Source organism: Ranitomeya imitator, chromosome 2 (genome assembly GCF_032444005.1).
Source record: "Ranitomeya imitator isolate aRanImi1 chromosome 2, aRanImi1.pri, whole genome shotgun sequence".
Lineage (NCBI taxonomy): Eukaryota > Metazoa > Chordata > Amphibia > Anura > Dendrobatidae > Ranitomeya > Ranitomeya imitator.
In genome coordinates this window covers 36,704,434-36,719,380 of record NC_091283.1, presented here as the reverse complement: position 1 = coordinate 36,719,380, position 14,947 = coordinate 36,704,434, and the positions used below count along the sequence as shown (strand labels likewise).

Here is a 14,947-nt window from a genome sequence, read left to right as displayed (position 1 = left end):
AAAGTAGACACCCTAAGGAACTTATCTAGATGTGTGGTGAGCACTTTGACCCACCAAATGCTTCACAGAAGTTTATAATGCAGAGCCGTAAAAATAAAACAAAAATTTTTTCCCACAAAAACAGGATTTTTTGGTTGCTTACCGTAAAATCTGTTTCTTGAAGCCTCCATTGGGGGACACAGGAACCATGGGTGTATGCTGCTGCCACTAGGAGGCTGACACTATGCAAATAAAAAAGTTAGCTCCTCCTCTGCAGTGTACACCCCACCGACTGGCATTATACTCTTCAGTTAGTGAGAAAGCAGTAGGAGATAATGAAACAAGGTTGAAAAACCATAACCACAAACTTGAGAACTGTAACGTGAGAACAGTCATAGAACAGATAACAGAAAACATTGGGAGGGAGCTGTGTCCCCCAATGGAGGCTTCAAGAAACAGATTTTACGGTAAGCAACCAAAAAATCCTGTTTTCTTTATCGCCTCTCATTGGGGGACACAGGAACCATGGGACGTCCCAAAGCAGTCCCAAGGGCGGGAAAACAGACTTCCATCAGGTCAGAGGACTCACCACTGCCGCCTGCAGGATCCTTCTGCCTAGGCTGGCGTCCGCCGATGCGTAGGTATGGACCTTGTAAAATTTGGCGAACGTGTGGATGGAAGACCAAGTTTTGCAAAGCTGTAGGGCGGAAGCCCTGTGGTGCACCGCCCAGGAGGCGCCGACTGCCCGGGTAGAGTGAGCCTTAATCCCAGGAGGGGGCACTCTGTTCTTGACCCGGTAAGCCTCCAAAATTGCCGTTCTGATCCAGCGAGCAATAGTCGCTTTAGAAGCCGGCTGGCCTCTGCGCGTGCCATCAGGAATGACGAAAAATGAATCCGTCTTCCGGAAAGAGGATGTTCTATCCAGATAAATCCTCACTGCCCTGACTAGGTCCAGCTTGTTCAACGATCGCTCCAGAGGATGAGTCGGAGCTGGACAAAAGGAAGGTAGAACGATGTCCTCGTTGAGGTGGAAGGTGGAAACCACCTTAGGAAGAAAGGAAGGTGGAGGTCGGAAGACCACCTTGTCCTGGTGAATGACCAAAAACGGAGGGCGGCAAGACAGTGCCGCCAGCTCGGAAACGCGGCGAATGGACGTGATGGCCACAAGAAAGGCCACCTTCCAAGATAAAACTGATAGAGGAATCTCCCTAAGAGGTTCAAAGGGAGAAACCTTCAAAACGTCCAGTACCAGGTTTAGGTCCCATGCCTCCACAGGGGCCCTGTACGGCGGGACGGCGTGGGCTACCCCCTGAAAGAAGGTCTTAATCTGTGGCCGAGAGGCCAAGGTCTTCTGAAAGAGGATGGAAAGCGCAGAGACCTGACCCTTCAGAGAACTAAGAGCCAGGCCCGAATCCAGTCCTGCCTGAAGGAAGGCCAAAAGAGAAGGCAGGGAAAAGACCATAGGCGGCACGCGGTTGGACTCGCACCAACGGAAGTAGGCCTTCCAGGTGCGGTAGTAGATCCTGGAAGACGAAGGCTTCCGAGCCTGAATCATGGTGTGAATCACCCGGTCCGAAAGGCCGGACGCTCTTAGAACCGCGGTCTCAACAGCCACGCCGTTAAACTGAGCGACCGAGAATTCGGGTGGCAGATCGGACCCTGGGACAGCAGATCGGGCCTGTCTGGAAGGCGCCAGGGAGCGTCCGCGAGAAGGTTGACGAGCTCCGCGAACCAAGCTCTCCTGGGCCAATCCGGGGCGATCAGGATGACCGGCACCCCTTCCGCTTTGATCTTCTTCAACAGTTTGGGAAGTAATGGAAGGGGTGGGAACAGATAGGGCAGCTCGAACTGTGACCAAGGGATGGCCAGAGCATCGACGCCCACTGCGAGGGGATCGCGTGACCTGGAGACGAATTGTGGAACCTTCCTGTTGATCCGAGACGCCGTGAGATCCACATCCGGAGTTCCCCAACGAAGACAAATCTGATGGAAGACCTCCGGATGCAGGGACCATTCCCCTGCCGCGAGACCCTCGCGGCTGAGGAAGTCGGCGGCCCAGTTTTCTACGCCGGGGATATGCACCGCGGATATCACCGGAACCGTTTCCTCTGCCCAAAGGAGGATCTTGGACACCTCGGCAAGGGCCAAGGAGCTCCGAGTCCCCCCCTGATGGTTGACATATGCCACAGCCGTGGCATTGTCCGTCTGGATCCGGACTGGAAGGCCCCTGAGGATCCTTTCCCAATGGCGGAGGGACAGAAAGATGGCCCGAATTTCGAGGACGTTGATCGGCAGCGCGGACTCCTGCAGCGACCAACGGCCCTGAACCGTCAGGTGGCGAAAAACCGCACCCCAGCCGATCAGGCTGGCATCCGTTGTCACCACCTGCCAGTGAACCGGAAGGAAGGACCTGCCCTGGGAGATGAGAGGAGACGTCAGCCACCAGTTGAGAGACCGCTTGACCCGAAAGGAGAGTCTGATCGGCCGATCCAGGGAGAAGACCGACCTGTCCCACTGAGACAGAATGGCTTGCTGAAGGGATCGAGAATGGAATTGGGCGAAGGGAATCGCTTCCAAGGTAGCTACCATCCTCCCCAGAACCTTCATGGCCGATCGGAGGGAGGGAGGCCGAGGACCCTGGAGCAAGAGAATGTCCCGACAAAGGGTGGATCTCTTGTCCTTGGGAAGGAAGACTCTGGACTGACGAGTGTCGAAGAGCATGCCCAGAAAGATGATGCGCTGAGAAGGAATAAGGCAGGACTTCTTCCGGTTGACCAGCCATCCGAAACGGGATAAGGTGTCGAGAACAATGGACAAGCTTTCGTGGGCCTGAGCAAAGGACGGAGCCTTGATGAGGATGTCGTCGAGGTATGGAAACAGAACCAAGCCTCTGACTCTCAAAATGGCCATCAGCGCCGCCATGATTTTCGTGAACACCCTTGGCGCGGTTGCGAGACCGAACGGCAGGGCGACGAACTGAAAATGATCTTGTTGCACTGCGAAGCGCAGGAAACGGTGATGTCCGGGAAATATTGGAACATGTAGGTAGGCGTCCTGGATATCTATAGAGCATAGAAATTCCTGAGCCTCCATGGAAGCAATTACTGAACGAAGGGATTCCATCCTGAAGTGTCTCAGGCGAACCCTCCTGTTCAACAATTTGAGGTCCAGAATGGGACGAACCTTGCCGTCTTTTTTCGGTACCACAAAGAGGTTCGAGTAGAAACCCGTGTACCGTTCCTTTTCTGGGACGGGAACGATTACCCCGGATTTGAGCAGAGAAGCGATGGCTGCGAAGAAGCCCGGAACCAAAGCGGGATCTTTTGGAGGACGAGATTGGAAGAAACGATCTCTGGGTTGGGAGGCGAACTCTATTTTGTATCCCGAAGACACAACTTCCCTGACCCATGCATCCTCTACTGCGGAAATCCAGACGTCCCTGAAACGGAGAAGACGGCCCCCCAACCTGGGAGTTGGGCTGGAGTCTTGCCGAGAGTCATGCGGAAGTGGATCTTCCAGCCCTGGGCCTGGACGATCTACCCTGGGAATAGCGAGGACGCCAGGACGGAGTGGGCCTGAAGGACACCGCCTTCTTCTCTTGACGTGCCTGTGGCCTCTGTTGCTGCTGGGAAAAGGAGTTTGACGCAGCGAAGCGACGAAAAGGCCGGAACGAGCGAAACTGCCGTCTAGGAGGAGGGCGACGAGGTTTAGCCTGGGGGAGAAGGGAACTTGTGCCCCCAGTGGCGTCCTTAATGATCTGGTCCAGCTGGGAACCAAAGAGACGAGAGCCCTGGAAGGGCAGACTAGTGAGGGACTTTTTGGAGGACAAGTCCGCCTGCCAGGCCTTGAGCCAAACGGTCCGGCGGATGGCAACGGCATTGCTGGAAGCCTGAGCAGCACAAGAGGCGACATCCAGGGAGGCGGAAACCAGGTATTCACCAGCGTGGGAAATCTGGTTGGCAAGTTCCGCTAATTGCGCGGGAGGAGCCCCGTCCAGGATACCTCGCCGCAGATCCTTGGCCCATTTAGAGATGGATTTTGAGGCCCAAGTGGAAGCAAAGGCCGGGCATAGCGCTGCTGAAGCCGCTTCGAAGGCAGATTTTGCGAAGGATTCTATAACTCTGTCGTTAGAATCCTTCAGAGACGCTCCGCCGGACAGTGGGAGCACCGTGTTGGTGGACAGCCTGGACACAGGTGGATCCACCGAGGGAGAGACCGTCCAATTGGCGGTAAGATCTGGTGAAAAAGGATATAACACCCCCAGGCGTTTTCCCCTCTGAAAACGTCTGGTCGGATTCTCTCTCTCTCTGGCCAGGATTTCCTCGAATTCAGGATGAGGGGCAAAAAATTTTGAAGGTGGTTTGGCCCGTCTAAACGAAACCGCCTGATCTGCGGGTTCCGTAGAGGGATCCTTAATGCCACAGGTTTGGTTTATAGCCCGAATGAGGTTCTGGACCGACTCACTCATGGTGGCGATTTGGCTAGGATCCAGCTCCGACATCTCCTCTGAGGGCGCATCAGATAAAGCCTCGCCTGACTCAGGGGAGGAGGAACGGTGCGACACCAACCGCGGGGGAGGGCCGTGCGGCGACATGGAACGCGAAGAGGACTCAGACCGACGTTCCTGTCTGGACCTTTTGTGGCTAATCAAGGAGGGCTCGGGCGGCGGTTCCTGCGACCCGCTGGCCACTGCAGGGGTCTGCAGGGGTAACCGATCCAGCGCGGACACCAGGGTTTGAGACACCCGTGTTAAATCGGCCACCGATTGTGACAGGGAGGCGGCCCAGCCTGGGATGGGGGGGATCACTCTCGGGCGGAACAGCCGGGGGATCCTGGGCGGTGGGAGCAATCGGGTTGCTGCAGGACTGACACAGCGGGGAGGACTGACCTGAGGGAAGTTTGCTGTTACAGGACGAACATGCAAAGTACGTGACTAAGGTAGTAGATGAAGAAGAAGAAGTAGGGGGGCGAGAGCGGCCCCCTTTAGAGGAAGACATTTTGAGGGACCCTGAAGATGCCAGTTGGTTAGGGGACAGTGGGCAGAGGGGGGTGTCAGACTGCAGTGCAGCTACTCACGGACCCGGTCCTGGAAGATGTCCCACTTGTCCTTGGTGGAGAAATCCCCTGGTGCTGAGCTCACAGAAGATGCGGGCGAAGGAGCGTGGCGCGCTGCGTGAGGCACTGCAAGGGCTGCTGCTGTGGTGTGAAGCGATGCTCACACCAGACGAGTGTCCCACGAGGAAGGGGGCGGAGCTAGACGCAGAGGCGCCGGTGGGCAGGTCATAGTATGTCGGGCGGGAAAAAGCCCGCCCGCAGAAGCGGAAGTGACAGATCCGAAGACCGGAAGTAGGCCCCGGCCGAAGCCGGGGCCTAAATTAGGAACCGGCGGCCGGGAAACGAGCCGCGGCGCCGGTATAGAGCGCCGGAGCTATGCGCCGCGACGGGAGGCTGGCGGCACAGGCGCCGCAGCCTGCTAGGCTGCGCCGCTGAAGGGCGCCGCAGATCCACCTCCTGCGGCGCCGGAGCAGTGCGCCGCGACGGGAGGCTGGCGGCACAGGCGCCGCAGCCTGCCAGGCTGCGCCGCTGAAGGGCGCCGCAGATCCACCTCCTGCGGCGCCGGGGCAATGCGCTGCAGCGATAAGCAGCGCGATAGACTGCAGGGCTGCTGCGCTGAGGACTGTGCCCAGTGAAAAACCGCAGCGCTGATAGTGCGCCGCGGAAAGGAGCGAACAGCAGCCAAAAGCTGCCAAGAAAGAAGGTGCTGGTCACGGGTGAGAGCGCTGCGGCCAGAAAAGGGCCCCGCGCTGGAGCAGAAGGCCCTTGCAGAATGGGGAAAATGCTGGAACTCCAGGAACCGATAAAATATCGACCGCGCCGCAAAGGATACAGGCGATGACCGGGTAAGAGAGGGTCACCGTCTGGGAGCCCTTAACAAGAATCCCCCCCCTAACAAGGATCTGGGATGGGATAGGGGAAATACTCACCTAAAAAACATCCCACGCCGTACTAACCTTAAAAGAGGGTGAGACATCCAGGGCTGATGGACGTCCTCGTCTCCTCCAACCGACAGGCTCTGGTGGGCGAGTGGGTGGGGGACGGAGCCAGGACCGGACTTCTGAGCACGCTGGTGTGCCAGGATCTTGGTCCTGGTGAGGGATCTATGAGGATACGGGGTGGCAGTACACACCGTACTCATAGTCCGCTTGTGGGAATACAGGTGTGACTGTTCACCCTGTATCCCTCCGAGGAAAACTGAAAGAAAACGACGCACATTGAGGTAGATAAGGGTCTAATGAAAGACCCGTGTCCACCTCCTACTGACACTAAGCTAAACTGAAGAGTATAATGCCAGTCGGTGGGGTGTACACTGCAGAGGAGGAGCTAACTTTTTTATTTGCATAGTGTCAGCCTCCTAGTGGCAGCAGCATACACCCATGGTTCCTGTGTCCCCCAATGAGAGGCGATAAAGAAAATTATTTTTTAGCCCCCAGTTTTGTATTTTCCCCGAGGGTAAGAGGACAAATTTGACCCCAAAAGTTGTTGTTCAATTTGTCCTCAGTGCGCTGATACCCCATATGTTGGGGGGAAACAACGTTTGGGCGCATGGGAGGGCTCGGAACGGAAGGAGTGCCATTTGGAATGCAGACTTAGATGGAATGGTCTGCAGGCGTCACATTGCGTTTGCAGAACCCCTAATGTACCTAAACAGTAGAAACCCCCCACAAGTGACCCCATATTGGAAACTAGACCTCCATGGAACTTATCTAGATGTGTTGTGAGAACTTTGAACCCCCAAGTGTTTCACTACAGTTTATAACGCAGAGCCGTGAAAATAAAAAATCTTTTTTTTTTCCCACAAAAATTATTTTTTAGCCCCCAGTTTTGTATTTTCCCAAGGGTAACAGGAGAAATTGGACCCCAAAAGTTGTTGTCCTATTTGTCCTGAGTACACTGATACCCCATATGTTGGGGTAAACCCCTGTTTGGGCACACGGGAGAGCTTGGAAGGGAAGGAGCACTGTTTTACTTTTTCAACGCAGAATTGGCTGGAATTGAGATCGGACGCCATGTCGCGTTTGGAGAGACCCTGATGTGCCTAAACAGTGGAAACCCGACAATTATAACTGAAACCCTAATCCAAACACACCCCTAACCCTAATTCCAACAGTAACCCTAACCACACCGCTAACCCTGACACACACCTAACCCTAATCCCAACCCTATTCCCAACTGTAAATGTAATCTAAACCCTAACCCGAACTTTAGCCCCAACCCTAACTGTAGCCTTAACCCTAGCCCCAACCCTAACTTTAGCCCCAACCCAAACTGTAGCCCTAACCCTAGCCCTAACCATAGCCCTAACCCTAATGGAAAAATGGAAATAAATACATTTTTTTAATTTTTCCCTAACTAAGGGGGTGATGAAGGGGGGTTTGATTTACTTTTATAGCGGGTTTTTTAGCGGATTTTTATGATTGGCAGCCGTCACACACTGAAAGACGCTTTTTATTGCAAAAAATATTTTTTGCGTTACCACATTTTGAGAGCTATAATTTTTCCATATTTTGGTTCACAGAGTCATGTGAGGTCTTGTTTTTTGCGGGACGAGTTGACGTTTTTATTGGTAACATTTTCTGGCACGTTACATTTTTTGATCGCTTTTTATTCCGATTTTTGCGAGGCAGAATGACCAAAAACCAGCTATTCATGAATTTCTTTTGGGGGAGGCGTTTATACCGTTCCGCGTTTGGTAAAATTGATAAAGCAGTTTTATTCTTCGGGTCAGTACGATTACAGCGACACCTCATTTATATCATTTTTTTATGTTTTGGCGCTTTTATACGATAAAAACTATTTTATAGAAAAAATAATTATTTTTGCATCGCTTTATTCTCAGGACTATAACTTTTTTTTTTTTTGCTGATGATGCTGTATGGTGGCTCGTTTTGTGCGGGACAAGATGACGCTTTCAGCGGTATCATGGTTATTTATATCTGTCTTTTTGATCGCGTGTTATTCCACTTTTTGTTCGGCGGTATGATAATAAAGCGTTGTTTTTTGCCTCGTTTTTTTTTTTCTTTTCTTACGGTGTTTACTGAAGGGGTTAACTAGTGGGCCAGTTTTATAGGTCGGGCCGTTACGGACGTGGCGATACTAAATATGTGCACTTTTATTGTTTTTTTTTTTATTTAGATAAAGAAATGTATTTAGGGGAATAATATATATATATTTTTTTTCATTATTTAGGAATATTTTTTTTTATTTTTTTTTTTTTTACACATTTTGAAATTTTTTTTTTTACTTTTTTACATTGTCCCAGGGGGGGACATCACAGATCAGTGATCTGACAGTGTGCACAGCACTCTGTCAGATCACTGATCTGACATGCAGCGCTGCAGCCTTCACAGTGCCTGCTCTGAGCAGGCTCTGTGAAGCCACCTCCCTCCCTGCAGGACCCGGATGCCGCGGCCATCTTGGATCCGGGGCTGGAGGAAGCAGGGAGGGAGGTGAGACCCTCGCAGCAACGCAATCACATCGCGTTGCTGCGGGGGGCTCAGGGAAGCCCGCAGGGAGCCCCCTCCCTGCGGGAAGCTTCCCTACACCGCCGGCACATCGCGATCATCTTTGATCGCGGTGTGCCAGGGGTTAATGTGCCGGGGGCGGTCCGTGACCGCTCCTGGCACATAGTGCCGGATGTCAGCTGCGATAAACAGCTGACACCCGGCCGCGATCGGCGGCGCTCCCCCCGTGAGCGCCGCCGATCGCGCTGGACGTACTATCCCGTCCGTGGTCATGGGGGCCCACCCCACCTCGACGGGATAGTACGTCCCATGTCAGAAAGGGGTTAAAGAGCGCCAGTTAATCAGATGACCAGCGAAGGTGCTAAGCGTCAAAGCCTCTCCCTATCAGATACTGATGGTCTACCCTGGCGTTAGTCCATCGATATCAAACTCTCAGAATATTCCTTTAAGGTTCCCCAATACCTACTGCTGCCATTGCTCACCTCTATATCCGATATGGCAGAATTGAGGGTGCACGACCAGTTGACAAGTCGTTTGCTGCGATAGATGATCCCCGATTCATGCAGGCGAATGAACGCTTCCTGGACGGCTTCTGATAGTTTCTGAATTAAGAACATTTTGTGAGCGGTGGGAAAAAAAATAGTCTCAACTGATAAGAACTAAAGCAGCATGATGGTTTCTTACTGGTTCCATAGTGAAACACGCTCGATCCCAGTCCAGCGAGCTGCCGAGAATCCTCAACTGGTGATAGATGCGGTCACCTTTCCTGAAGAGTGCAACAAGGAAAACGGTGTGAAGCCCAAGTCATATACAAAGAGGGGATGCAGAGACGTGTAACCATGAGACTCACTCTCCCTTCCACTTCCAGACCTCCTCTATGAACCGCTCTCTGCCCAGGTCGTGTCGGGTCTTCTGATGTTCCCTCCAGAGCTTCTTCTCCACCACCACCTGTGTGGCGATCCCAGCGTGGTCACATCCCGGATTCCATAAGGTCAGCTCACCGCGCATGCGATGCCTTAGGGTAAAAGTACTGGGCGTTAGACTATACAATGATCGTGTGACGGTCAGAACAAACGTCCATAGTAAGGGTTGTGCCTTGTGCAAACATGGCGGCAATCAGCCAATGGTCATTGTTAGACAGTTTATATAGAAGATGCGCTGCTGACAACATGCAAACTGTATGTAGGTTTAGTCTTTGCTGCTTCTTGTTCATCTGGACAGGTACTCACCAGCGGGTTAGGCTGTCCTGGATGGCATTGGTTAGGGCATGTCCAAGATGCAGGGATCCAGTCACATTTGGAGGGGGGATGCACATCATAAACATGCCCTTGGGGTTGGGATCGGAGATACTTTCTCTCTGTAACACAATACAGAAGTTGATCCAACAAAGAAAGAATGGAATAACCACTGGGCTTTATGATGGTCCACCAACCCAACATGGACAAGGTGGCACTCACCCCGTACTCTGGCTTGAAGAATCCTTCCTTCTCCCACCAGGCATACCAAGCCGCCTCCACGTACTGGGGACTGTAGGAATCCGGCATAGGACCAGAGATGTCCTTCTTCTCCCCTGGAGCGGTGGGAATATCATAGGAGATCACACCGAGCTCCTTCTTCTCTTTCTTCTCCAACTTTGGTTTCTTCTGTGGTTGAGAAGAATCAACGGTAAAAAACAAAGAAGGGGGACGAATCACAACCTGGAGAAGTGCGGCCTCCTCACCTCGCCCGGCTGGCCTTTCAGCTTCTCCTGCTTCTGCTGGAAGCGCTCCAGCTTCTCTTTCTTCTTGGACTCTTTCTTCAGCTGGGCAGCCGTCTTGGGGAGACCGTTCACCTCGGGAGGGTCCGACGCAACGAGTGGAGAGGTCACATCCATCTTGGTGTCTGGGGCAAGAAGATAAGATGGTCACGCAATATAAAGTGTAAAATATTATTAGATTTTCTTGACTGAGTGGGATTAATGGACCTTTAATGACATTAAAAGGGACTATTCCTAATTTGGATGTTATCCCCCATCAGTAGAATAAAGAATAACTTTCTGGTAGCTGTGGGTTCAACTGCTAAGACCCCCGATCGATCTGAGGAGCCCCCGTATTAGAGCATTGGCCGATAATGTTCACCTTTGCTCCATTCATTCTTAATGGGAGTGTCGAATATCAGCCGATCGCTTGTTTCTGGCGGTTCCATAGGGAATTAATGATGTGGAGATGCGTATGATCGACTACCGCTCCATTCATTCGGAAATTCATAATTTGGGGTCCGACTTGAGGCACCCCTTCCAATCAGGTAACTCACGGTGATATGGGGACTGAGCTGCCATACTAGTACAGGACTCTATTAGGGGTCTCATTTTCTATAAATCAGGCCAAGAAGTTATAAATGGAGATGAGATCTTGCATGCAAGTCCATAGCAGAAGCAATGGCACAGAAGAAAAAACAGAGGAACAGCGCACAAACCCCTGAGCCTTAAAGCGACAATCAAATCCTCCCCGCACCTCCAATTATGGGAGTCATTACCTCCACTTAATGGCAGCACCTCTCCTAAAATCTCCTTGAATTGCGGCTGGTTTACGCATGTCAGGTACCAGCGAGTGACGTTAGGAGTCGACTGTCGGTGGGAAGAAGAGATGACCTGGAAGTGGGCAGAGAAAAAGAGCAGAAGTTACCAACCAAATCCCAGGAAAGGAGAAGCATCCCTAAGTTATATACCTAAGAGTATGCACAAAAGTAAAGTTGGTTAAAATCCTGTAGGGCACGCAAGGTCCCCCTGATCACACCAGCACATGTCCAGGCCCGTTTGACGTTCACCAATGACCATCTGGATGATGCAGAGGAGGCATGGGAGAAGGTCATGTGGTCAGATGAGACCAAAACACCCTACTTTGGGGTACTTTTCTGCAAAGGGGACAGGACGACTGTACCATATTGAAGGGAGGATGGTTGGGATCATGTAGCACAAGATTTTGGCCAATAAACGCCTTTCCTGAGTAAGAGAATTGAAGATGGGTTGTGGCTCGGTCTTCCAGCATGACAATGACCTGAAACACACAGCCTGAGCAACTAAGAAGAGGCTCCATAAGAAGCATTTCAACGTCCTGGAGTGTCCTAGTCAGTCTCCAGACCTGAACCCAATAGAAAATCTTTGAAAGGAGCTGAAACTCAATGTTGCCCAGTGACTGCCCCGAAACCTGAAGGTTCTGGAGAAGATCTGTATGGAGGAGGGGGCCAAAATCCCTGCTGTAGTGTCTGCAAGCTTGGTCAAGAACTACAGGAAACATCTGACCTCTGTAATTGCAAACAAAGATTTCTGTACCAAATATTAAAGTTCTGTTTTTCTATTGTATCACATACTTATTTCATGCAATAAAATGCAAATTAATTATGCAAAAAAATCATACAATGGGATGTTTTTATTTTCAGATTCTGTCTCTCAAAGGTGAAGTGTACCTACGATAAAAATTACAGACCTCTCCATTCTTTGTAGGTTGGAAAACATGCAAAAATCAGAAGCGTATCAAATACTTATATTCCCCACTGTATTTTATAGACAGGTCATCAATATTAAAGACATTTTGGCCGCAGCTTGCTTTAGAATAGAAAAAAAAAAGTACTTTAATCATCCTACCCAGGTCCTGTGCCGCTGTTTCCGACGTTTGTGTCTGCAGCGCTCATGTCATATCAGCAGAGCTGCAGCCAATAAGAGTTCAGCGGCTCTGCGCTTAGTTATTGGCTGCAGTGTTGTCGACGTGACATGAGCGCTGCAGACATTGGGAGCAGCAGCAGACACTTAGCGGTGGACCCAGGGAGGGTGAGTAAAGCTCAGTTTGCTTAGTTTTAAAACAAACTGAAGTCATGGATTTTCCAAAACTGTAAACCCCTTTAAAGGCCTCTATACACAGTGGACCAAAGTTGGCTGAACCCACCGACAGTCTAATGAGTCTTCCCTGATAGATGGTACCAGGAAAGAGAAGAATCAGTAACTTGGATCCCAATATGGATCCTTTTGTTCTTCTTGAAAATAAGAGTGAAGCGACAGCAGATGAATGACAGCTGTATACTGTGTATGACGGACTCAGAAAAGCCCTTAGTGAGAACCAGTCAGTAGACCAAGCCTTGGCATCGGGGATTACTACAGGTTTGCTCATGAGGTTTGTCCACCCCCGATGGAGGCGATCAGGTAGGTAACACTTTCTCACCTTGCTGAACGGATGGACGAGACAACAGGACACTGCGATGTCAGCGAGGCTCAGACGTTCCCCTACTAAGTATGTGCGCACTTTAAGGTGACCCTCCAGCACCTCCAGTATCTTCTGAAGCTCCACACGAGACCGGTCCTTCGTCTGCGACATCAACAAAAGGCGGAAAGTTACCAAGAGGCTCCAAGAAATACAGCGAGACGCCCTTCATTGTAAGTCTCACCTGTTTATGGTCCATGCCATAGGCAGCCGGCAACACGTCAGACTCCGCATAGTTCACCCACTGCTTAATGAGGGAGAACGCTCGGGGGTCTCCTCCCCCAGAGAGGGTCTCTGGTGCCAGCATGTAAGACACGGCCCAGGCTCCCCACACTGAGCCAGTGGATGGAGACAGCAGGCAAGGAAGTGGCAGCCCGCGGGGCCCGACCTCCACCTCCTGCACTGCCGGCCGAGGGTGCGGGGCGTACTGTCCGGAGATACGCACCCACAGGCATCGCGGGTCTGAGGCGGAAGACAGGGGAAGGTAGAGGGTCGACATGGTGGAAGGGGGAAGCCAATACCTGCGGAGGAAGCAGACACGGAGTTATTATTAATTTATGTAGCACCATTAATTCCATGGTGCTGTACATAAGAAAGGGGTTACATACAGGGTTATACAGTCACCAAATCATCACCCCCCCAAAATAACGTGTACGGCGCTCCTGTACACAGCGGCCAATCACATCTGAAATGTTACTGTCAATAACTAGTGGTGGCTGTCAGTTCTGATGGAAATCGTGGGGTTCCGATGGGTTGGCATGGCAACCAGGGGGCTACTGGAGGACCCCCGTGTCTGCCACGTTACACCGCAATATTACAGTGCAGTGTATATAAGAAGGCGACCACAGATTCGAGTAAAAACAAAAAACATATTTCAAACATAAGTAATAAAAAATTATTATTATTATATAATAAAAAAATATTAAAAAGATTTCAATCCCTCCCTTATTCCCTCTGAAATAAGTATATTTAATATTTAACATTACTTTATACATAAATGTCCCAACTAATAAAATATCTATTCTTTTTATACCATAAAAGTCTGAAATGAAAAAAAAGAAAATTAAATTAAAAAGCCGGAATTGTCTTTTTTTGGTTCCATATTTAAAAAAAAATAAAATAAAAAAAAAAAAAATCACAACATTTTAAGCACCACAAAATGTTATCAACAAAAATATCAGCGGATCATGGAAAAAAAAAATAATTATGCATCAACAGAAGGATAAAAAGACAAAAGTTACCGGTCTCGGGAAATGGGGGGGGGGGGGGGAAATGGTTTTAATTTATTTTAGCCGGTCAAAAAAAAAAATAAAATAAAATTCTATAGCCGTCATCGTAGTGACCCGGGCAGTCACATCGTCAGGTCGTTTTTACTGACACACTGTAACAGACCGTCAGCACTGCGCGGAGAGGGTACTGCGCGGATGATAGGTTTAGTGGCGGCAGATACAACTGTCACAAACCCTCAGCTGTGAGCAGGATCACACCGCCGCCTGTCTCCCACCTCTATGACTGGAGGTGACGGATAATAGAGGACAATACCTGATATTCCAGCTGCTGAGGCCACTGCACAGGGAGCACAGATACTGAAATGACAGTGAGGCGTCCTGCTGAGACTTGTAGTCCCCCCGGCAGTGGCCTACCTCTAATTCACGCCCCTTACACACTCCCACGCATTTCTTCCCCGTTACCCCACATCCCCCACTCACTTCTCCTCAGCTCCTCGCCAGTGACGTCACGCACATTCCCCCACGTGTATTTTCTTTCCCCTTTCCACTTCCTGCTTCCGCCCTTAGCGCGCACCGTCAGAGGACCCCCATTTGCCCATCCCGAGCTGTCCGCACTACTCGCCTGTGTCTAACGGCGACTTCTAATTACGTTTCTTCATTTTTTCCAAATGTTTTATATATTATTAAACAGATGAAGAGCCGCCATTGCTATGTTGTCTGGGATTTTATTACACCGAAGCAGCGGCAATTATCATTGTAGTCAGGCAATAAAGAGGGCAGCCCAAGAAGCGACATCTGGTGGTGGAGAGAAGTCAGTGCAGCCTGATGCAATAGATGGACATGCTGCTGCCAGTAATGACTGGTGGTAATGGTGACTGATAATGGGCAGCATGTTATTACACTTCAAAGCTGATATTGCAGGGGGTGGAGAAATCAGGGAGACATGAGACTGACTCATGGTTGTACCAAGAAAATGTGCATTTAT

General features: G+C 50.7%; 1 protein-coding gene across 2 annotated transcripts in view; it reads right to left on the bottom strand.

The window, feature by feature from the left end:
- VARS1 (valyl-tRNA synthetase 1) overlaps positions 1-14,519 on the bottom strand; it is a 45,136-nt gene extending 30,617 nt beyond the window's left edge. The window contains exons 1-10 of one of the 2 annotated variants that reach the window (XM_069746478.1): positions 14,443-14,519; positions 12,918-13,254; positions 12,695-12,838; positions 11,016-11,130; positions 10,222-10,382; positions 9,959-10,144; positions 9,731-9,858; positions 9,352-9,516; positions 9,186-9,267; positions 8,984-9,103 (exon numbers count right to left, since the gene is read on the bottom strand). In XM_069746478.1, coding sequence (XP_069602579.1) covers positions 8,984-9,103; positions 9,186-9,267; positions 9,352-9,516; positions 9,731-9,858; positions 9,959-10,144; positions 10,222-10,382; positions 11,016-11,130; positions 12,695-12,838; positions 12,918-13,232 — 1,416 coding nt within the window. In that variant the 5' untranslated portion in view covers positions 13,233-13,254; positions 14,443-14,519. Of the gene's footprint in view, positions 1-8,983; positions 9,104-9,185; positions 9,268-9,351; positions 9,517-9,730; positions 9,859-9,958; positions 10,145-10,221; positions 10,383-11,015; positions 11,131-12,694; positions 12,839-12,917; positions 13,255-14,275 lie in introns of both variants that reach the window. The other variant, XM_069746479.1, reaches the window with a different exon arrangement.
- Positions 14,520-14,947: the final 428 nt, after the last annotated feature.